The sequence below is a fragment of the Diachasma alloeum genome, unplaced genomic scaffold (assembly GCF_001412515.2).
Source record: "Diachasma alloeum isolate Michigan unplaced genomic scaffold, Dall2.0 Dall_scaffold_02004, whole genome shotgun sequence".
NCBI classification, from domain to species: Eukaryota; Metazoa; Arthropoda; class Insecta; order Hymenoptera; family Braconidae; genus Diachasma; species Diachasma alloeum.
In genome coordinates this window covers 105252-129456 of record NW_021682037.1, presented here as the reverse complement: position 1 = coordinate 129456, position 24205 = coordinate 105252, and the positions used below count along the sequence as shown (strand labels likewise).

General features: G+C 36.9%; 2 protein-coding genes across 3 annotated transcripts; both read left to right on the top strand.

Moving 5' to 3' along the window:
- Positions 1–13925: 13925 nt before the first annotated feature.
- Positions 13926–20415, top strand: LOC107046804. Its single transcript, XM_015269512.1, has 4 exons — positions 13926–13941; positions 13991–14915; positions 16617–17942; positions 19784–20415. The coding sequence occupies exons 1-4, from the start codon at positions 13926–13928 to the stop codon at positions 19905–19907; spliced, it is 2391 nt and encodes a 796-aa protein (XP_015124998.1). The 3' UTR covers positions 19908–20415.
- A 1072-nt stretch (positions 20416–21487) lies between these two features.
- Positions 21488–23654, top strand: LOC107046811 (odorant receptor 13a). Of its 2 annotated transcripts, none has more exons than XM_015269523.1 (8): positions 21488–21546; positions 21750–22007; positions 22289–22449; positions 22522–22853; positions 22922–23021; positions 23104–23226; positions 23289–23444; positions 23510–23654. In XM_015269523.1, exons 1-8 carry the CDS (start codon positions 21492–21494, stop codon positions 23561–23563), a joined length of 1239 nt encoding a protein of 412 aa, XP_015125009.1. In that variant the 5' UTR covers positions 21488–21491; the 3' UTR covers positions 23564–23654. The 2 variants fall into 2 exon arrangements, with proteins under 2 accessions (XP_015125009.1, XP_028982543.1); XM_029126710.1 differs by having other exon boundaries at positions 22922–23028; positions 23114–23226.
- The last annotated feature ends 551 nt before the right edge of the window (positions 23655–24205 follow it).

Here is a 24205-nt window from a genome sequence, read left to right as displayed (position 1 = left end):
ATTTCCCCGGATTCCAGAGGAAAAATAAATGTATCATATCAAAACCCACGAACTGCGAAAATTTTCATTAATATCCTCATCCTCATCCCTATTCGTTGTAAATGAAATACGTTAAATTTTTTTTTTATTAAATGTTTGTTAATGAAAGATGATGTCGTGGAAAAATTTATAAAATTTACGCCGAGTAATTTCAATCGAATAATTTGGAGGAAAGAATTAAAATTGAAAAAGTTTTTTTTAAATGGAAGAATTCTGTAACGAATGCACAGAATTGCTGATTCAATTTTTCATACATGTCGGCATGAAGTTAACTCGACGGAAATTAATAGGCTTCGAGACTAGGAACAAGACAACTGAAATGCGGAAAAAAATTTGCGCCATGAATTCTCAGCCAAAAGGGGATGAAAAAACTGGAGGATAGCTTGAGAAATTTGTTCTTTTTCTAGGAACTGGGTGAAACGAGTTGAAGTTGATTCAAACAGGATAAATAATTTTAAAGAATGTTTAAAAATACGAGGTGGCAGTCGGGTGTGCGCGCCGCCATCTTGCGCGGATACCCGAAAACGGCGGCGCCACTACCGCGCATTTTCAAACGTTTCTTAATACTACTCGATAATTATTTACTCATTTCTTAAAATTATGTATTATCCTTTTCAGAATAGCTTTGACTATGTCTATATTTCTAAAAAAAAATCTAAGTCATCTTTCAGATTTTTGCATTCCATTTTGGTTCGGGATTCACAGCGCAGAGTTTTCCCTGCATTTATGCAATTTTTTATACTCTTCAATTTTTTTTTACATTTCGAAAAATACGATTCCGAATTTCTCTGAATTGCTGTATTCTCGGAGAGTGGGGCAAAATGAAACAGCTGAAAAACGACTATTCGACGCAATTCAAGCAAAAAAAAAATTTTCATCAACTTTCGTTTATTAACTTTTATTTATTATTGGGAGTACTGATGAGAATAATAATTTTCGATTCGTCTTATAATTCACTTGAATATAATTCAATAATTCTTTTTCCATTCGATCGAAATTCAGCATCACCTTTTCCTTTTTCCCCCTCTGGGTCTCCCCCTGGGCCTTGCTCTGAAAAAAAATTCAATAAAAAAATTGTTTACTTGAATTGCGTCAAACGGCCGTTTTTCGACTGTTTCACTTTCCCCCGTTCTCCCCTAGTTTTGGCAGAGTTAATTTTTTTTCTCAGAGCATCAAATTAGAAGAATCATTGTCTTTCAAAGTCAAAGTATGAAGAAATCGTCGTAAAGAGCGACTGCAACTCGGCAAGATACTAAATTATCCCGAATCCTCCAAGACATTTCTAATCCTCACTCTTCGCCGAGAAAAAAAATCACTCAATCACAAACATCGTGAGAAAGTATCATCTGTGGGAATGAAACTAAAAAGTGAAACAGGGGAAAAAAAGGGAAACCACAAGTCGACTAGATCTGGGGCCCTTTTGCATCACACATTTCTTCCATTCATTTTATTCATTTTCATGCCACCTCCCTCTCTCTCTCACCCTCCGACTCGCGCTTCCTCTTTCTCTCTCTATCACCTTATTCGTACAGCGTCGCTGAGGTACATACCAGTGAAAGTAGTCCGAAGTGGGTCAGACTTGTGTGCCAGTGGTGGCTTGAGAATTTCGTTCTCACTAGCCGAATGCCACACGATTATACCATCTTCAACATGACCTCCCATGGAGATGTGCGACACCGGAAGCCAATACCCTCTTCCTATCCTCAATTTTAATGAGTGATTGCAGGATTACCTGATCAATTGAGAGGAACTGCGGACGGTGCATCCAGCGGTTAAAACTATTCAATTTTTTTTATTCATGTAAACAATGTGTTAAAATTAATAATCTCACATATTTGTTTCAATGAAATCACATGGAATTAAATGAAGATTATTTTCAATATTTTTGAGGGGATGAAATTAATCATGAATTAATTGCGAATAGATTCTTTATGAGAGTCAAGTGAACGATTTATTTGTTGCGAGTAAATGAACAATCATTTGTTTTATAATTAATTAATTATTTAATTAGTGATGTTTATTGAGACGAACTGCGGGCGGTGCATCCGACGGTTAAAACTATTCATTTTCTGTTATTCGTTTGAACAATTTTTTTTCAATTGATAATCTCACATATTTGTTTCAATAAAATTAAATATGAAATTAACTGAAATTTATTTTTAATGGTTTTGAGGAGATGAAATTAATCATGAATTAATTGCGAAGAAATTCTTTATGAGAGTCCAGTGAACGATTTATTTGTTCCGAAAAAATAACCAAGGATTTCTTTTATAATTAGTAAATTGTTTAATTATTGATGTCTGCAAAAAAATATTCATTTCATGGGAATGAAAATCTATTTTAGGTTTTAATAACCGCTTCACTTCGAATTCTTTCGCAAAATGCACTTATTCAAGTCATTAATTTATTTAATTCAACGTGACTTGTCATCGAAATGTGCGACACCGGAAGCCAGTCCCCTCTTCCGACCCCCAATTTTAAAGAGTAATTGCAGGATTACCTGATCAATTAAGGAAAAAAAGTAAAAAAAGTGGGAAAATGCATACGGTGCATGCAGCGAATAAAACTCTTCATTTTTTTAAATTCATTTATTAAATATTCTTGTAACCCCAAGGGAAACCAACAAAAAATACATACATACATCACTACATAATTTTATTTTAATTAATAGACTCACGTATTTATTTCAATGAAAATGTTTTGAGTGTGTGAAATTAATAATGAATTGATTCCGAATAAATCTTCCATGAAAGGTATTGAAAAATGAAATAAAATTTGTAATGAATGGTACAAATCCCCAGCTACTGAGCGCCGAAAATTTAAAAAAAATGAAATTAAAAATATCATAAAAGTGAAAAAAACTAGTTTCTCGCACCCCTAAAAGTAGGAGAGGAGGAGCTGTAGGAGAAGAGCGAACACAGAGCAAAAAATGATGTATTTTGATCATATATCTTCGTGATAACTGAAACACAACGAACAACACGTTGGAAAGCGTTGCAAAGTCCCACTTTGGAGATAAATGAAAAAAGGATTTAAGGGGAGTGAAAAAGAATTGGAGTTATCGCTTGACCACGAACCGGTCCAATGCGATTAGCCGAGTGCAAGCTAAATTCCTAACGAGTTTTCATCCTTCAGGTGTTTTCACTCGAGTTTCAATGGTGTTTTCATTTGGTATTGGCTTTTTGGAGAGTTATGGCTTTGCGTAGAGAGTGATTCGTGGGAATTAAATTGGGTGATCTGTTATTTTAATTATTTTAGACGAGGTTATTAAGATTATTTATTTTACTTCCTCATTTATTCATGCTATTCACTGTATTGTTGGTCATATTTTTTTGATTTTTCATTAGGGCCCGGGTGTACTGTCTTTCGAAAGTTATCTCGATGTTTTTTTTCATCTTTCGTCATCTGAAATTGTCAATTAAGTCCTGCATCATGCAGAAGTTTTGAAAACTTATGAATGAATATTTTTAAACAAGTAGAAAAAATTCTTAATTTTTTCAAAGCGCATTTTTAATTGATATGCAGAATAAGTTGAATAACAAGAAATTGAAAAATGTATCAAATTTCTAGAGATTTGAAGAAAATTTAACGAAAGTTTTTAATGTCATCGATGAGAAATAAATAGAGTTTTCAACAGCATTCCAATGAAATTATAATAAAATAACAAGAAAAAAAATAAAGAAAAAATAATAGGAAAATAATTACAAAAATGATAAGAAAATAATTAATAAATGTTCGGGAATCCTTAAGCTAATTCATGACTAATTAAATACCACGAGTTAAAAATTCTACTCCTCAACGAAATTATCATTCTCAAATATTTGAAAAACCTGAAATTCCCCGAATGTCCTCATAAATTAGAAACTCCACGCGCAATAATTCGTTGCGAAGTGCCAAAGTGGTGGACTGAGATAACTCCAGGAAGAATCCCACATACGCCTTCATAATTATCCGACTTCACTCCTGACGAACTCCACCTCGCGCACGATTGGGGATAACCGCATTAAAAATCAGCACATCATTAAGAGTGCAGTTATGAAATGTCGAACCGAGGAAAGTTCAGTTTACGGAAACAAACTACTGTTAATTTCCTCCATAAAGATGAGCTGGATAAATACTAAAAATAAACCATACTTATGGGCACTTAAAGTCAAACTTTTTATTGTTTTACAACAGCAGTACTGATAGAGACAATTTCACCTTGAATTTTAAAGAAAAAAATATTTACAGAGCGTTGAAGGGGAATTAATTTTTCGTCAACTATCGTCAACAACTGATAATTAATCACTTATCATTAAAACAAATAATTGTAAACATAATCAGGCAACAATTGGTGAATTATTCATGCCTTATTATTTGTTGAACCCCTTAGGAATTGAAATTAATGGAGATATTTATAAAAAAACAGAGATATGAATAAATTGAAAAAAAAAACGGAAATTAAAAATAAAGTTGTGAAATTCTATTGGAATTCTAAAAAAAATTCTTGGACCTAAATTTCCTTTTTTTGGCAATCTTTTGAAAAAACTGGCAAATCTCAGTGAAATCGATTGAATTTTTTTAATGAGATGTCTATCACAGAATCGAAGAGAAAAATTTAATAATTTTCAATACAAATCGGCTTGAAAAATAAATAATAGGAACCTGTTCTGGGCGTTAATTTACGTTTTTTAATCTTTAATTTTTGCACGAGAATTAAAAAAAAAAATTAGGCGGAAACACTCGGAAATTACTTAGAAATTTACGTAAAATCGATCGCTTTGTTTTGATAAGATTGCATAGAAAAATAATTTCATTTTAAAATATATAATTTCTAATGAAAATTGGCCAAACAAATAACTAATAAAGGAATAAAATGAAATAAACAATGTTTCATCCATGAAAAATGAGAGAAAAATATCAACCGCTCACGAAGAAATCCTGCCATCACTATATTCCCTGACATTATGCATAAGAAAAATCACCATTCAATGGATAGAATGTCCTCACCATCCCACACACGTCTTTAATGGCTCCCCAAGGACATAAACACCTTTTGTCAGGCTATTGTTCAATTCCCAAGAAGTCGCGCGCGGTTTCCTTGACACATCGAGCATTCACCTAATTTTTCCAATCGAATGTTCACCGCGAACATATCAGATGACGAATTATTGAATGGATAGTTGTCCAGGTGATCCGGGAATCACGACTGTCAAGCACTAGTCGCACAAAAATATTTACTAGGAAAACCTTGCGAATTCGATAGAAAATTCTATTGGATTTTTATTGAGTTTTCGGCCGATTCTATTCGCGAATCCCGCAACTTCACTGCGTTTTTTCATTGGAAATGCCCAATAGAATTTTATGTTTCGATCCAGCTTTTTCTATTGAGATATTTACTATAGGAATTTCGCAACATGCGTTTTCTAGGATTTTTTCACTCGATTTTTCTTCGATTTTTATTGAAAATTGAATCAAAATAAATCTAAAAATCGGAGCCGAGGAATTTCTACAGACAATTTGGCAATAGAATGAAGGTATATTAATTTGGAATCTATCTATTCAACTTTTTCTATATGAATTCCTCGGCATGAATTTCTTAAATTTTTTCCTATTTTTCTTCTATTTTCATTGAAAAATCAAACAAAAACAATTAAAAAATAGAGCTGAGGAATTTCTATAGAAAATGTGTCAATGGAACGGAGGAATTCCTATAGAAAAAGTTGTATAGGAATTCCTTGACATGAATTTCCTAGGATTTTTCAACTTGATCTGTCTTCCATTTTCATTGAAATTTTTTTTTTAGCTGAGAAAATTTGAACCGAGAACTGTCTATAGGAAATATTTCAACAAAACCAATTGTACTGAAAGCCAAAATTCCATTAAGATTTTAAATATAATATTTTCGCGCCGAGAAACTGCGAAATTTTCCAGTAGAATCGGCCAAAAACGACTAGAAATTCCACCAAAAAAAACTATCAGAAAAATCCCAACAGAATTTTCTAGTGAATTGGCTAGATTTTTCTCGGAAATTTTTCCGTGCGTGAGAATGGCGTAATACTCATTACGTCCGTGAGCGCTAGAAGGCCCATTGGGAAATCTCGCATATCTTGCTACTGTGATTCCGTCAGTTCAGGTGTAACTCGATGATTAATTTGTTTCCAAAGCAAACAGAAGTTGATGGGGGCCTTTCTCACCGGAGCGTACCTCCCGGGCTACTCAAATATTAATACAGATCAGTAAAAAATGTGTTATTCGACCGTGACGATTATATACTAATGAAGACGAATGAGTCAAGTGGTGTGGAATCAACTAAAACGTCCGCAAGAATTTATTTGAAAAAAAATATTTGCTCTTCGTCGATTCCATAGAAAAATTCTGCAATTTCTGAAAAAATCTCATAAAAAATAATAATTTGGACCAACCGGTCTCGAGCTCCTTTCAATAAAAAAAAAAAAAATAAAATAATTGTCGGGATAATTAAACAAGATGAACAAGATATGAGAAATTTTCTCGATATGTCAAGCGTCTCCACTCCACTCCTACCTTCAGCGACCTTTTACACATCCATTACACGACTTTTTGGGAATTTCAAGCATTCCAATAAATCGAAAAAGCATTGGAATGGTTTGAAAAATGATCTCGGCCGCTCTCACTTTTCCACAGAAAAATGTCTCCACGAAATCTCAGTTTTTCTCTCTCTCTCTCTCTCTCTCTCTCTCTGATTCGTAGATACACTCGAATCTTATCGGTGAACCTTGGAGTGAGGTCAACTTATCTTGTTTTACCGCTTCGCACTCGCATTGTAAATGTCGCGTACCAACTCCTAATGTTGCTGCTCCCAATCGTTTCGGTTTGAGATAAACTTAATTGTTGAAGACATAGAAGGCAGATGATTATCGGGAGACTTCCTGGTAGGCAATGCTGGCTGACCTTCTGCTTCGCTGATATTCAGCAACTACGATTTTATTGAATAAGTACAACCAGAAAAAATTCATTCGAATCAAATAAAAATCTTTATTTGAAATTTTTCACTTGTTCCAAGAACGTCTTCATTAGAAATAAATAAACCTGTTGACTTGGGTCAAAAGAAAGGATTTAATAATATCAAATGAACAATTGATTAATTTCAAATAAAATGATTATTAAATTCAAGAAAATAATTTTCATTTCAAATAAAGAAACTTTCTTAATATAAGAAATTTTTTTTAACATTATTAACGAAGAATTTATTTGAATCAAATAGGGATTTGTTAATAACTCAAAAATCATTCATTTCATATAAACAGAATATCAAAAAAATTTTTTTCTCTTTGTGAATTTTTTGTCCATTTCTGATTTTTAAATTTAATTAATTGAAATTGTCTACAGAGAAATGAATTTTTTTTCTGCAAAATTTCTCATAGAAAATAAGTATTTAGTCCAAATGAATGATTTCTCTGGGCGTACGTCCACTTCCCCTGAACAATCATTCAGTTTCATTCTCCATTATTATTTTCATTGAATTGAGAGTAATTCTCCTAACGAAGAAACTAATTATACCGCAGAAAAGATTGTAACACCGTGACAAAGACAATTATTTACAATTCCAGAAACAATAAAAACCACAACATTCACCCACTGATCTGATTTGCTCAACTATCTGTTGATGATGATCGTGTTTTCTTTCGTCGAAATGAAAACGCTCTCTACATTTTTTTATTCGCTGCCCGCGGCACTCCCCATTCTCTTCTTCTGGTCGTTGATTCGAGAGATTGAAAAATGGGGAGAAAAAATCAGCAAAAATGCCGTGGGATTTTAAGCATCGCTGGACATTCGATTGAGGAAAAAATAAATGGAAATATCGTTTTTGGGATGATTAATTCAAGTTTATCATTTTAAACAGTAGAATTTCTTCAAATGAAGCAAGGAATTTCGGATTTTATATTTTTGTTTATTTAATAAAAACTATAATTATCATTTTTCCACCGTTTTTTGATTATTAAAAACACCACGAAATAATTCCATAGAAAAAACGAGCGAATTCAACAGAAAATGCTATTGGTTTTCATCCAGAAAAATAAGCTTTATTTTGAGACTTATGATTTTAAATATTTTCTTAAAGATTTTCCAGTCTCTAATTGAGATTTTCAAATGTTTCAAATTGAGACTTTGGAATATCTCGATTTCAGCGTCAAATTAGAATTCAAGCTTCACATTAAATTTTTTTTAATGCTGTTTTGAGACGTGTGAAATCTCAAAATAAGGTGTACTATTTTTTTGGGTGTTCCATCGATTGTCGATTAAAAAGTATGCATCATACGAGGGTCATATGGGGGTTGGCGAGAGGGGCGAGCAGGGGCCGTAGCCCCCCCCCCAGTTTCTATAGAAAATATCTCAATATAAAATATAAAAAAGAATATCTCAAATATTTCAATATAAAATATCTCAGAATAAGTTGTACAGAAAAATCGAATTCGAAACTGAAAAAAAATTGCCGAAATATCCCTACGAGAAAAAATCCCCACCCCCTTAATAACTATTGATAATTCACATGCCAAAAATTTTAATCACACCTTCAAAGACATTTCCACAGCTATCGAATATTTGCATCGACGTAACGGTCTACCCAACGCTCTCACTTTTTCCCATGCTTTCTTTTTACCTTCATTCACCAAAAGATATAACACATTCATAACTATTCCCATTATCATATTTTTCTTGATAAAAAAAATCGTCTGACAATAGGGCCCGGGGCTAATACGAAATATCGCGTGTTGGAGTCTTTCCCATATCGCCGGCAATCATCGGGTCACCAGCATCACAAGGCGCATCGGGACGAAAATCCCAAACTTTCACTTTAAGGTCTCTGAACCGCTCCCACCGCCGAACAGGTGTGTCTCGCACGCGCCACGGCCATGACAAGTGAACTTGATACAGCCGATGCAAAATGTAATTCAAAGAAATTGAGATAAAATCGGCACCAATTGATCGTCTAAATCGGAGGGCTTCGGTGAGACAAGTGGCAAGTGGGAGTGATTATGCTTGCGCGTGAATTATCAAATTAACCAGGGCCTGAACTTTCCCATTAATCAGATCAGAGAAATCGTTGGCATTGAACTCTGGGGTCTGGCAATTTTCACATTAAATTCATCACTTCCTTCCGCAATGATCGCACCCTGGGAATTTGTTGTTTTTCTTTACTGGAAGCAGATCTCTCTCGTATTTTCTATAATCGAATTATCCAGTCGGAGCTATTGATTATAGCTAACCCGCATGTTGGAATCAATCACTCACTTCAGGAATTTTACTTTTAGCAAACAAAATTTTTCAATATTTTAAACAAGTGGGAAATTGCTATTGTATTGTATATCGTATAATTATTTTTGATAATAAATTAACAATATGACATAATTTCCTTCTATCATGTATAATTCATTGTTTATTTTATTTTATTCAATTGAATAACATATTTTCTTAACTAATTTCGTCAGATTTTCAATTTAATTGAAAGTTGTCATCATCATTATTCTTATTATTCCTTTCTCCTATATTTTATTCTCCCCTCAGCTCTTCGATAAAAGGTTATTAGAAAAATGTAATTTATGGATAATTGAATGAATTTGAAACATCACATTTGAAGAAACCATCGTAAGGCTTTCAGTGAAATTCATGAAAAATTGGAAATTTTCAACAATCATCGTAAAAATCAAATCAATCAATTTTGGGATTGGACACAGAGTGTCCATAAAATGACGCTTTATTGACAGTCTGATGAAAAAAAATTGTACGATACAGTTATCTGATTTTCCATCTCTCTATATTATAAAAATCGAAATCGATTTTAACTACTCGAAATTAAGACTCCGAAATTAAGGGTCATGAGGATCAAAGTAAGGGTCATGAGGGTCAAAATAAAGGCCACAAGGGTCAGAATAAGGTTCACGGGGATCCTAATAAAGGTCACAAGGGTCAGATTAAGGCTTATGTGGGTCAGATTAAGGGTCACAAGATAAAAGGTTACAAGGGACAGATTAAGGGCCCCAATAAGGGTAACAAGGGTCAGTTAAACGTCTAATTAAGTGTCACCAGGATCGGAGTAAGGGTCACAAGGGTCAGAATAAGGATCCAAATAAGGGACATGGGGTTCAACAACCAAGGATCAGAAACTAAGAGTGACCAGGATCGAAATAAAGATCACGAGGGTCGTTAATGAGGGTTAGAATGAAGGTCACAAGGGTCAGATTAAGGCTTATGTGAGTCAGATTAAGGGTCAGAACATAAAAGGTCACAAGAGTCAAATTAAGGGCCCCAATAAGGGTAACAAGGGTCAGTTAAGGGTCTAAATAAGTGTCACCAGGATCTGAGTAAGGGTCACAAGGGTCAGCATAAGGGTCCAAATAAGGAACATGGGATTCAACAACCAAGGCTCAGAAACTAAGAGTGACCAGGGTCAAAATAAGGGTCACGAGGGCCGTTAATGAGGGTTCGAATGAGGGTCACAAGGGTCAGAATAAGGATCATGGGGATAATATGGGGGTTGGCGAGCGAGCATAACATAATTAAATAATTTCAATTCCACATTATGATTCTGTCAATTCCTGTCCGGCCTCTAATTGAATTACCAGTGAAACTTGAAATTTCATGATTTTTCCTCCCTTAAATCGCAATCAACGTCACTCTCCTAAAAATTCCTCGTCGACTGTCCAAAAAATTTCAATTTTTTTCTACGACTGTATCGGATTCATCTCACGCAATTTTAAGTGCAATTCCTCCGAAAGTATTGTCCCAAAAAAAAACACCTGCGTCCACGAAAAAAAGCCTCCCCGCAACAGCCGGAGCAGACGCTCTGGCATCGCGCGAGCCCCAGGACATTCACCCACCGTTCCCTCTCCCAGCCCCCCCCCGCCCCGGAATTCTTTTCACCTCGTGCACAAAACCCCCCGACAATGCATCCGAAAACATCACACAATGCACTCCAATGACCGTGAAACAACTAGACGAGGCTTGACATAAACCGCTGAATGACACAACATTGTCCCGGAAAATAAGTACAGCAAGTGTAACGGTTCTGTCATTGTTCCCCCCGCATATATTACACAATAATAAAAATGTCCATCCAACAAAATCATCCCCGATGCTATTATCTTTATTGTTAAATATCCTGGGTCATATCGGTGTAGCACAATTCAACGAGAGACAACTCTTGCGCGTTGGGAGGGCTCTGCAAGACATCAAAGTGGGTCAGTGAGAAATCCACTCGCCGGTGTGTGTGCGACATGAGGAGTCACCGGCGGTACCCGGCACCCGTCAGTCGTACGAGAATTGTCCGGGAGTCAACAGGTGCCCCAATCAGCCATTCAACGAATTTTTTTCATTTTTTTTTCACGAATTAAAATTAAATTAGACGAGTTCAAGTGTTTCGTTAAAATAATCTCTAAATACGTGCCATGATAGACGGGGCTGACCCCCTCAGCTACACGAGCCAATAAATAACAAATAATATTGCAAATAAATAAACGAGAGGAATTAAAAAATGAAGTTGAAGGTAATAGCACGAAGAATAGCGACTAATTGTGAAAATTTACTTCAATTTTGTGAAAATCCAGCGGAAAAGCCTAGATTGATGTTAATAGCTTCCCAATTACCCGTCACTATCGCGAAAATTATGTAGAGCGGAAATAGTGTGTAAATGTGCGTGATTATGCTATAACGATACGGTACAGGTTTATTTGTTTGTTACTCTCCTTTCATTTCGCCAAAAGTATATGAAACTATAATGCCAGCAGTTCGTTCTGATTTTTAAATTGACAACTGGTTTTCCGTGAGGCGAGAGAAAAAAGATAAAAGCGCAGATGTTGTTTCAATAAAATACACTTGATTAATTGGAGCGAATGATGAAAGTGGCGGGAATGACCGTTTGCGCTGAGAATTCCAATGATTTTCTTTTTTATGTACAAAATAAGATCACTCGTTTGGCAGTTAATGTCCATTGGGGATGCCTCCAATGGTAGAAAGTAAACCGACCAGCTGTTGAATTCACGACATTATTTTCTAATATTGATGGAAAAGGGGGGCGATGAGCGAAAATGTTCATAAATAACCCGGGAAAAAATTATCATTCAGATGGAAAAAAAACAAAATGGACTTGGTGAATAGCCAAGGGGGCCATTAAATTTCTCCGTGATCATCAGTTGTATGATTCTGCTATTTCATACTTCATTCATATTTTTATTACTGCCGTATTTCTTCCTCATTGCACATTGTAATTGAATGAATATAATCGTAAATGAGAAAATTCGTGCGGCTTGGACTATTTCGAAGACATCAATCGTGTCACTGTTTCCTCGCACCGTGAAATTTAAGTCGACTTGGCGGTGCCTGAGAGTCGAAAGCTCACATTGTTACGATTTTTTTTTAATGGTTCGCCCCGCTTCTACTTTGAATTTGTTAGGGACTTTGAATTTGTTTCGGACTGTTAACAAACGACTCTTTTGACTTTCGAGCTCTGACGGGCGATCCGACTTTCTTCGGATTTACTTCTGTCGCTGATATTTCGACACCTTAATGACAGACAAGCGTAACAGCGGGGAATTCATGGCACTTACGCGCGTCTGTCAGTCACCTGTCGATTTTTATCTGACGTACCAATTATGTGTCAACAAATATTTTTTTATATATTTTTTGGGATAATGGGTTTAATGGGAAATTCAAGTGGGGCGGGCGACCTTTGAAAGGGGTAAGAGGGTCAAATTTTCAGGTTTGATGTCCCGTTTTTTTCATCAAGAAAATGAAATTTCTTGACGAAATGAAATGGAAAATTTGAGTCAAGGAAATTCTGTAAAAAAAAATTCTTGATTTTTTCTATCCACTGTTATAATTTTTTTGAAAATTAAGCAATAGTTGTATTTGAATTCTCAATGTTGTGAATTTGGATTCAATTTGAGATCAAATCGTTCATGGAATCTCTCATTCGGTTTGGAAATTCAGGAGAATTGGTTTGCCATGTTAGATTATCAGTGATATTTCAATGACATCTAGAATTTTCAAGCTCATTGCCGAAATTCAATGGTTTGAAAATTCAGGGAAATTGTTGCCTGAATTTGAAAATTATTTAATAATTTTCATTATCACGTGCACCTGGAAATTGCAATTGCATTGAATACTCCAGAATTCAACAGATTTTTCAATAATAAAATACATGAAAATTTCGTATGAATGAGCGATTGTTAAAAATTTCAAGATTTTTCACTTGAAATTTCAGGAGTAATTTTCTAACGGTGTAGAATTTTTTCTAGTGAAAATTTCAATAGAATCGCCCAAAAACTAATAGAAAATTCAATAGAAGTTTAACAGAATTGTCTAGCGAATTGACTAGTTTTTTCTATTTAATTTTTTCGTACAAGAATTTTCAGAAGTGTCAAGAAATAAATTTTGAGAAGATTTTTCTCGTGATATTGGGTCAAAAAGGTCTCAATTTTATCTCATCTTCCTCATTAATCATTTTCGTAAGGGTCAGAAGGGTCAAAGTTTCAGATATATTTTTCTTTAATAATTTCCGTAAGCGTCAGAAGGATAAAGTTCCAGATCTCTATGAAATAGAATTAAAGTCCTGTTAGTGATATTCTTAAGGGTCCGAAGGGTCTGAATCTCAAAAGGGTCAACAAATTCGAAATCTGAAATATTTCTCATTAGTGGTTCTCGTAAGGGCCAGAAGGGTCAGAATTAAAATAACAATATTCATTACCTTAAAAACGATCAAATAATTCTCAAAAGACATTCCATCAAATCTAATACCATTAAAAAATTCTGAAGTTGAAAAAAATTCACCTCCGCAAATTTCCAAAAATGAAGAAATCCGCGCTAAACCCAAATACCCCAATTGGTCATTAAAACCACGTAAAGAATGTATCGGCGTCTCCATGCATATGCATTCAATCGAAAGTATGCAAATCCCCGAAGCCATTCACGTATAACCGACTAATTATCATAGAAACTCGACCGGAAAGGAAAGTCCGAAGGAACTTCACCTTGAGCCATATTTTATTCCAGATGATGTTGTTGGCGATGCTGGCCACGTGCCTGGTGATCCGGGCGGAGGTGCCGAAGCCGAGTTACGCCAGGACGATGTTGAAGGTCGGCAGAAGCCTTCCAGGAGAAACCCAGGAGCTGCAAGTCCGAACGAGTGAGGGAAACATTGCGACGCTGATCGTGAAACGTCGGGAAAAAGCCGACAGCTTCGATCACTCAAAGAACGTTTCAAAGTCTGCAGAGGACAGAAAAGCCGAGGACATGAAGAAGAACGAGCCGACGTTCTTCAGACTGAACACCCAGACGCCCTCTAGCGCTCAGAAGGCCGATCCTGACAGCTGGACACCCCTGAGGGACAGCAGTTCGTTGAACGTCCTAGAGCCGACGACGGAGTCCTACCTGAGCTGGAAGCCCCTGCCCTCGGACTCCACCAGAGCCACCACCGAGGAGCGGACGAATTACGGTTTGATCTTCGCCCGGAACTTTCAACAACGAAACGACAGGACCCTGGAGCCCCAGGACCAACGGAGGACTTACACGGTCCTCCCACACTCGCGCCCCCTCACCAGAACCAACATCGGCGCTAACCTCTCGAAGAACCGGGACGGCAAAAACGTCCCGCCAGAGGTGACCGTCCGCTCCGAGATCAACGTCAAAAGCTTCCCGAAGAGAACGCCGATGTCCATCGATGCTGACGGCATACCCGTGATCCAGGGAAAACGAGTGCCAGACGAACCCATCGATAAAATCGAGACGTGGAGAAATGCCCGGGTCATCAACAATAAATTAGTTTCGGACGCCGCCACGCCGGACGCCACCGGCAGCACCGGTGAGGCTGGCTCCGAGAAACGGAGATTCGAGAGGTTCTTTCAGGATGTCAATAGAAGGTGGGTTTCTAACTTTATGTAAAGAGAATTTCTCTTCATTGAAATTAACATCGAGGAACATTCTCGGGGAATCTCATGATAAAATTGATGATTTCTACGGAAATGTGTAATTCAGTAGATTTCATGTGAAATGACACAATGTTCCACAATATTTAATGGGAACAAATCGAGAGAAATTGCTTAATGTTGATGGATTAGTGGCTATTTTCTATGAATGACTGTTTTTTAATAATGTTATTAAAATTTTGTTGTGAGACGTGTGTGAGAAAATTGTGACATTTCATATTCATGAGATTGAAGTCCATTGGTTAAGAGACCTCTGGAGTGAAAAAACTACTGAAGTGCGGGGAAAACTTTGGGTTATGAATTCTCGGCCGAAAGGGGATGGAAAAATCGAAAAGCTTGCTTAAAAATTTGTTCATTTTATAGAAAACGGATGAAGTGAGTTAATAGTAATCTGAAGAAGATAGATAATTTTAGGAAAGGTTTGAAAGTGCGAGGTGGAGGCGTCAGCCATTTCGTGTTGTCGAACATTTCTCAGAATTATTTACTCTCTTCAGATCACCTTCAACTCATTTCACGCAGTTCCTAGAGAATAATAAATTCTATTAGTTTTTGGTCTCTTGGAAAATTCTGCAGCTTTACCATGCGTTTTTTATAGTAAATGTTTAATAGAAACTATTGTGTATCAAAAATTATTGAAATTTAATTTTTCTATACAACTTTTTCGGATGAGACATTGTCTATAGAAATTCCTCGACATGAATTTTCCTAGTTTCCTCCATTCCATTCTTCTTCTATCTTCTTTAAGGATATCCAAATTTTCTTTTACAGTTTAGTACAAACCATTTTCAATCATCAAACTTGCCAATTGAATTCCGTGAGAAAAGATTTTAAAAAATCATGAGTATTCAGCGTCATTCAAATTACATGTCGCACATAATTATTATTTTCTGTAAACATTCGTATTATTTAGAAATAAATAATTGAAATTTTCAGAAACCCTATTTTTTGAGGCATGAAATCAATTTCTGGTAAAATTCTGAATGTGAACAAATTTTTTACGATTCCAAACAAATGATTTTTATTTTGGAAAATTGATTGTTCATAAATTAATATAGATGAATATAGATAAATATATAAATGCTCATAATTTTCAAAAATCGCAATTTCTAAGTTATTTTATCACTCTTCCCCCAAAAGTAAACCTTGTAATTTTTTCAGATTTTTAAGATATTTTCTAACGATTCAATATCGAGATTCAAATTTAGACCTGCAAAGTTTAGATAATAACGTCATTATAAAATGTTCGGAAATTGATGCATTCCACTGAAGAAAAAATAGCTCAAATACTTGGATGTCCTTGAAGAAATCAAACAAAGACTTCAAAAACTTGAGCCAGACAATTTCTATAGAACAATTTTTTTTCTATAGAATATTCTCCATTGAAAACTTATATTTTTCGACCGAATCGGCCAAAAACTAGCAAAAAGTTCACTAGAAATGCAACAGAAACTGTATCCCTCAGATTTCGTCATCCTTTCGGCTGAAAATTAATGTCGCCGAGTTGTCCCCGCACTTCGCAATCTTTCAAAATTCTCACTACCGATAATTCAATGAAGAGAAATATGAAAATACCGTAAATAATCGAATCAATTACAAAGACAGACAGACAGACGTAAACCCTTATTTCAAACACAGCACCCACCAACAGGCGTTAACCCCGGAACTCTGGCTTCGCAGGTACGGCCGAAACTTCGACGAGGAGCCGCGCAACGTCTACTACGAGTGGGACCCCCGACGCCACCGAAACGTGGCCCTAAACGCCGATATCTACGAGACCGGTAACGAGCACTACCGTTCAAACATCCAAAAGCGGATGCTGCACCCAGAATCCACACAGACCTACCCAAACTCCCAGATGTACACGCCAGAGAGCCAGAAGATCGCTCCGCTGACGCTAAAGCCCGGAGCCCGCGCCCCAGTTCTCCAATACGCGCACCCAGAATTGGGTGTTCAGCCCGCAAAGATCTTGAAGATCGAGAAGAAACGGCCAGACAACTTCCCAGAGAACCAGAACTCCTTCACAGAGCAGAGACACAAGAAGAAGTACGTGCTGAATGACAAAAACGTCATCGACTCGTACAGCGCGAAGAACTACTATCCAAACCAGCAGTTCTACGGTCTGAAGCGGCCCTCGGAGCCGCCATTTTGGGTGAAGATATCCGAGAACCTGAAGAATCAGTTCTCGACGGGAGTTGAGAAGGTCTCCCAGTTCACAAAGCCTGTTTTTGATCCTCTGGTGGAGGCGACTCAGAAGATCTCCCAGAATCTGGGGCTCTCCAGAGGTCAAGAGGCGCAGAACAAGGTGGGAATGGTCCCCCCAGGGTCATCTATTCTGATCCCCGCTCTGGGTCTGGTGGCGTCTGGCGCTGCTCTGGGAATCGGTGCAGTTGCTGTCGGAAGGTTTCTGGACGTCGATGTGATGAGGCGATCTGACGAGAATGATGAATACAGCGAGGAAGTGGAGAACCGGAGGGCCCTTCAGGGGGCGTCTGACGGACTGAGATCGCGTCAGCTAGGGACTCTAAATGCTGCCGAGGAGGGCGACAGCCCAAGAAACGAAAGACGAAAGAGGAGTCTGGACGATCCTAATCTGTTCGTCCTTCCCACCGACGAAGACGACACCAGGAGCAGACGATTGAGGAGAACCGGGGCGGACAACCTGGTGGATATAATCGAGGTTGACATACCGGCCAGCAAGAACGACCTCCTTCTCCTCTTCGAGGACAACAGTCTTCCCGACGACGATCTGGCTGACGCAAGACGAAGTAGGAGAAGCCTGAGCGACAGAGAGCTGGGGGATGCCCTCCAGAATCTCCGCAACTCCGAGATATCCGATGCGCATGTCAATGGGGAGTGGACGCACACTCCCTGTGCCAAGAGAATATTCTGCGACGCCATGATTCAACATAGCGGCGACGCCTCGATGCTCATGGAAAAGAAGATGGAGTCGCTTCTTCGCCTGTAAGTTGTCCATTAGTGAAACCCCATGGCTCGAATGAAAAATGAATAGTCAATATCTAGTATTGATGATGACTAATGACTAACGAATGATGTGGCGGTTACTAATGGCCTCGACAACCTCTAACCCATCAATAAAAAAAGTGTCTGGGAGAAACGCTCGACTCGTGTCTCGCGTAAACAGTACAGCATTGATTATTTCCAATCGTCTGAATGAATGTCAGTGGCCGAAGGTGTGTGAGATTTATTTTTTTCCTTCAATAGTGTGGGTTATGGGTCTGACTGGGCACAACTGTACCACACGCGGATAACTTTCTTCTCCTGCTTTCGCCCGCACACCGCACGTCCCACTGACTGATTCAACTTTTACCTCTTAACACAGTTTCACTGTCCGTGTGTGGATGAATGATTGAGGAGGGCAAAACAAAAATTATTGGGGAATTAGACCTTTCACTGCTGGTGGTCTTTTATGGTTTCGGTGGATTTAGTGATTGGGTAATGCGTGATGGAGATTTTTGGAATTATGTCAGATAATGGGGTTTATTCGTGGTGAGAAAGTTGGAAAAACTGCGCATTAGGACTCAACAAGCGGTGAACAATTCTTTTTCCACTGAAGGCGGAAGTTTGTACAGCGTTCCGCGTCTTGTGACGTCACAGGATATTGTTGGATAGGATTTTGGGGGAGGTAGGAGGGGGCCAGAATGATTCTCGTTATTAGTTTACAGGAAAAATCTACTGAAAAATGGGTAGTCCAGACCGGGATTTGAACCCGAGACTTTCCGATTATGCGTCGGGTGCTCTCCTATTTTTTTGGTTTAACCAAATTTTTATTTAATAACAGTCATTATTTACAATATGTACACGTCGGGTGCTCTCCCAACTGAGCTACTCGGCTTCTAGCTACTTCTTCATTTCAAATTTTCTGTATATATCAAGCTCCGTCGTTTTTCACACGGCAATCATTTTTTTTCGTAGAAACATCTTTAATTTCAAGTTGAGAGCGATTCGCGGAGTTACCCAGACGGAAAAATTTATATTTTGAAAAATATTGTTATGTATTTGCCCTTCTCCTCCCTCTCAACTACCTTCATGTACGATCGTCTCTTTCTCGTTATTCTTTCATCTTGTTTTCTAGTCCGCGGACGCGTCAATCCTTTTTGTTCTTCTTTTTATTATTTATTTTGCTCCAAAATTCTTTTAATAAACATTTATTCTTATCAAATATCTCGTATTTTACAATATATTAAAAAATATTTCAATTTAGCCCAATTTATATAAAAAATATATAGTCTCTATATTTTTTTGATATATTCGTTATTAATTTGAACGATATAAAATGAATTAGCCCACAATATAATTTTTTAATGTATTTTTTTATGTGGGCACGTATGAAAAAACACTATAGAAAATTTCTAACGACTATAAATTCGACTTTTATCCTTGTCTTTGGATAGAATAAATAGAATAAATGAGAAAAATTAAGAATTGAAGACCAAAAATTTTATGCGACTATTATTATGTAATTTTAAGCTATAACTAAATTCATTTAAAGCACAGAATTGTTTCGCTGGGTTTTTCTAATAAATTTGTTCGTCTGTGTTATTTCTATTCGATTTTCATGAAATAGTCCCCCACTCTGCGTAATAATCCACATATCATAATCGCCCAAGAACCCACTACTCTCAACCATTAGTTACGCAACTATTTACATTGAGAGTAATTACCGACTTCGTAATACACCCTAATTGTTCCATTTTCATACACGGACGGCTCGACTCTCTCACCGCTTTCTAACGCCGTAATTTCGCCCCCCGTCGACTGTTCACCTTTTGTTTTGTCCGTAGGATTCAGCCTGGGGCGGCTGTTCAGGTGTCGAGTCACTTCCAGGAGGTCATGGAGGCCGTAAGAAGACACGACTGTTCGAGATTCCAGTGTCCACAGACACGTCCCACTGACGTCTTCTTCTAGGCTAGAAATATCTCCAGATCAGTATCGCGAGTGGTCAGCCACTGGAACAGAAGAAAATCATTCTATTATTTTTCTCGTGGAGACAAATGTTTTAATATCGGGGGGAATTTTCCACTGGGTTTGGAGATTATTGGAGAACCCGACGGATTTTGCACGAAAAGATTGCATTGAAAAATTTAACGAATTCGCTATACAATTCTATTCGATTTCCACTGAACTTTCTATTAGTTTTTCACCCATTCTGTTGAAAAAATCCACAAGTTATCGTGGAGTTATCGCATTCTTTTTCAATAGATTTGTCAAATCAAAAATATTCTATAGAAAAAGATTAATAAGAACCGATTTTTCTATGCAAGTTGTTCTATTGAGGTTTTGTTTGATTTTTTTAATGCAAAAGGAAGCCAGAGTGGAGAAAACTCGGAAAATTCATGTCGAGGAATTTCTACAGAAAATTGTATAGAAAGATGAAATTCTACTGATTTATTCTAGAAAACAGTTTCCATTGGATGAAAAACGGGTAGTAAAGGCTAATAGAATTCTCAGTAGAAGTTTAATTGAAATCCAACAGAATTTTCTGTCGAATGTTCTTCGACGAATTTTTTTCTTGCAATCGCTCGCCAGAAAAAAATGTATAGAAAATTTTACTGGATTTCTATTGAACTGTCTATTAGTCTGGCCCATTCTATTGAAAAATTTTGTGTCTTATCTGCGCATTTTTATCAATACAAATGTCCAATGGAAAGTAGAATAGAATAAATCACTATAATTCGATTTTTTCCTACAACGTATCCTATTTAGGTAATTTGTATAGAAATTCCTCGACTCAAGTTTTTTTGTTTCATTTTTTCAATGAAAGGGAAGAATTGGAGGTGGAAGAAATGTTTTTTCTATCGAATTCGCTAAGTTTTTTCATGAAACATCTTCTTGCGTGATGGAAATCCCTCGCACACCTGAATTTAGCGTAGTAACGTCAGACTGCAAAAACAATGTGCACATGTCGCTTATATTATTAGACATATGATATATTGTATTATTTAATCATTGTGAGAATGCCTGGTACACATGTATTTATTTCACCCTCGATTTACGTAGAAAACTAAGTTTTTAATTTAAATAATTTTAATTGTTCGTATTAATTCACGTGTATGAGTGCTAACAGGCTAGCTGTGGATGAAATAAACTAATTTTTTTAAAGAGAGAGTTATCATTCTTACAATTAACACTCAGCGGGAGTTTAATGTTAATCAGTTTTTCCTAATTATTCATTCTCCGAAAACAAAATTTCGAATCGATCTCGATTTCGTCGAAATTTACGATATAATATCTCCATGAACACTGAAAGACCAGCTTTCCCATCCATTCTTTCACTGTGAACAACATCGGAACCACGTATTCACTGGATTACGACTGGTTATCACCAGAATATTGATGTGAGAAACCAGGAATGAATTTTAAATAGTAAAACTGGAGTTCTTGTTTGGAAGATTGCTCCGTATCGAAAATTAATGTGTACTACCGGGCATGCGTGCTTCCTGCGAGGTATAAAATACCAGAGAGCATCAGTCGATGCTGAAGTTCAGCGCGATGACGAAGGCAGGGGGAAAATCACAAGTGAATGGATCTGTGTATGAGAATGAGGGTAAATGACATCGATCAAAACGTCTCTTCACATTTTAGTTTTTGTTGATCATCTCGGGATTGAAGGGAGATAACGAAACTCCTGCAGATACATTTTCTAATGCTTCTGTTTCGAAGATATTAATCAACAATTAATCCTCAATTCGATTGAACTTGACTCGTTCCACTGAAGTCAACAAAACATTAACTTTTATTTCTGTTCAGATTTTGTTTATTCATACGGATGGAATCGTGTCATGATGCACGCGATTGGGGGCTGGCCTGAGGACAATGACAACTTCTTTATGAGGAATCGAATATTTTTGAATGGCCTTGCACTTATGCTTTTTGTTATTCTACCGCAGTCAGCGAGTGCGGCTGTGTTTTGGGGAGATCTCAATGCTTTTATCGAGTGTTTTTCAGTGAATCTTGCGGTTAATCTGTCACTTCTGAAAATCGTCTGGCTCGGAGTTCAACGATCTAGTAAATACGATTTTTGCGTCGTTATGTTACCGTTTGGGCGAGAGGTTTTTCACTGGAGAAATCACCAAATCAGTGAGATGACCAATTTTATTTTGATTTATTTTGAAACGTATGGAAAACAATGAAAATTTATTATCGACATTTATAATTAATTTGCTACCACTTGACGTAATTTGAAATAATTTGAAATCATGAAATCGGGGCTAAAACCCTATGAAATCGCGAATAACCCCTCGCTTTTTGGAAATTGGGTGAAGAATAATTTCATTTATGATAAACAGCTGTTCAGAATCTACTGAAGCTGATGGCTGGTGACTGGTTGATGGAAAAAACACTTGAGGAGCACGAGGAAATGCTGAAGATGACTAAAATCATCAGACTTATTTCGTCACTCAGTTTTTACTGGACTCTCTGTCTCTTTGCAGCATACGTTTCTGTGCAGGTGAACTGCGTTGCGACAAACATTTTCAAAATTCAAAGGAAACTTTGACCTCTAATTATTGAATAATTTCAGATTCTCGTAGGATTCGAACTCAGAAATGATCCCAACGTCGACCCAAGACTATCAATTGGTTTTCTCTACACCTGTGTTTTCCCCTTCGATACTTCTCCACTAGCTGTTTTCATCCCCATCTGGATAGCCCAATTTCTCTGCACTTACTTGTCAATGGCTGGGTATTCTTCACCGGACAGCTTCTTAGGAATGTTTGTGTTTCATCAGTGTGGCCAACTGAAAGTGCTGCGTCGTAGATTAGAGAGAATTGTTGATGAAAAAACGATGGAAAATCCCCGGGTATTCTGGAAAAAACTCGGAGAAATTGTCGAGAGACACGAGCATCTGAATGAGTGAGGAAAACTGAAATATTGCCTCCTCTACTTTTACTCTCATCGAATAAAAATTTATAATTTTGCAGACGAGCATCAGAGATCGAGGAGAATTTCAATAAAATTTTTCTCGCTGCTACACTCGTTTGTATTTTTGCAACTTGCACTCAAGGATTCGCAGTTATAACGGTAATGAGTGATTGAAAATATTCATTCATTAAGGAGACTATTGATTTTTGGCTTGATTGTATATCTTCCCTGATTGTTCCAGTTGCTGCAAGAGACTGAGGGAGATTTTCCAGTGCTTCAGATGATATTTCTACTCGTCTTCACTACTTATGATTTGGGCCACTTTTTTGTATACTGTATGGCAGGAGATATATTGATGACTGAGGTCGATTAACCGCGTTTCAATCATGTCAACATTACACTGTAACATGTCAAATCTCATTTCAGAGCTCAAATTTTGGTGTCTCAATGTACAACAGTCAATGGTACAATTTAGCTCCCACCGATGCGAAATCAGTTCTCATCTTCACTAGTCGATGCATCATGCCACAACAGATAACGGGCGGAAAATTCACAGTTCTATCACTCCCCCTTTTTGCAAACGTGAGAACAATCGAAATAGTGTCATTATGAAAACTGATGGAGTTTAAGCGAGAATTACCTTTCAGGTCGTCAAAACCGCTGCCAGTTACCTATCAGTACTACTCGCCATGAAAGTGTGATGACACTTTAGTCACATTCAGACGGAAGAAGTATCCATATTCAAAACATTGTAGCAAAAAGTGTTTTTATTCAACAATTGTTGTAGCTGTATCAGATGACGAGAAACTGGATTCTCAGAATAATGTTTGCAAATTTCTACTCGATAAAATGAATGTTTTGACAGAGCGAATGACGATTGCAAGCTTGAAAAGTAACACTTGGATTATTATTTATCCTGACTTACCATTTAACGAAGGTCCCAACATTTGACATTTTTCAGGTCATAAATTGCTTCTGCACAGGTCATTTTCCAAAACTGATGACACCCTGATTCACAGAAAAATAAAAGTTGTTTTTAGGGACATCTCAGTAATTTTCAGGAATTTATTTTAGTCAATGAAATTGTTATAATTCAGTAGCGAAGTGGTAAAACGGTTCAAGTCGACTTATCTCCCAGTTGAGTTTTTGAAAAATATTTGCGAATCTAAGGAAGATAGCGAAATTATCATAAGTACATTTATTGTAGCTCTCAATCGGCTCTACAAAAAAGGTTGCAACAAAAATGTTGCTATCTTCCTTAGATTCCGAGATATTCGTTGAAAACTGGCCAATAATCGAAATGGACTTGAACCGTTTTACCACTTCACAACTGAATTTATTTT

Coding starts and splice junctions, on each gene's coding strand:
- LOC107046804 (XM_015269512.1), top strand. Junction 14,916..16,616: donor TTTCAGGATGTCAATAGAAG/GTGGGTTTCTAA, acceptor TTTCAAACACAG/CACCCACCAACAGGCGTTAA. Junction 17,943..19,783: donor ATGGAGTCGCTTCTTCGCCT/GTAAGTTGTCCA, acceptor TTTTGTCCGTAG/GATTCAGCCTGGGGCGGCTG.
- LOC107046811 (XM_015269523.1), top strand. CDS start 21,492: ATGACGAAGGCAGGGGGAAAATCACAAGTGAATGGATCTGTGTATGAG. Junction 22,854..22,921: donor AGACACGAGCATCTGAATGA/GTGAGGAAAACT, acceptor ATAATTTTGCAG/ACGAGCATCAGAGATCGAGG. Junction 23,227..23,288: donor GAGATATATTGATGACTGAG/GTCGATTAACCG, acceptor ATCTCATTTCAG/AGCTCAAATTTTGGTGTCTC.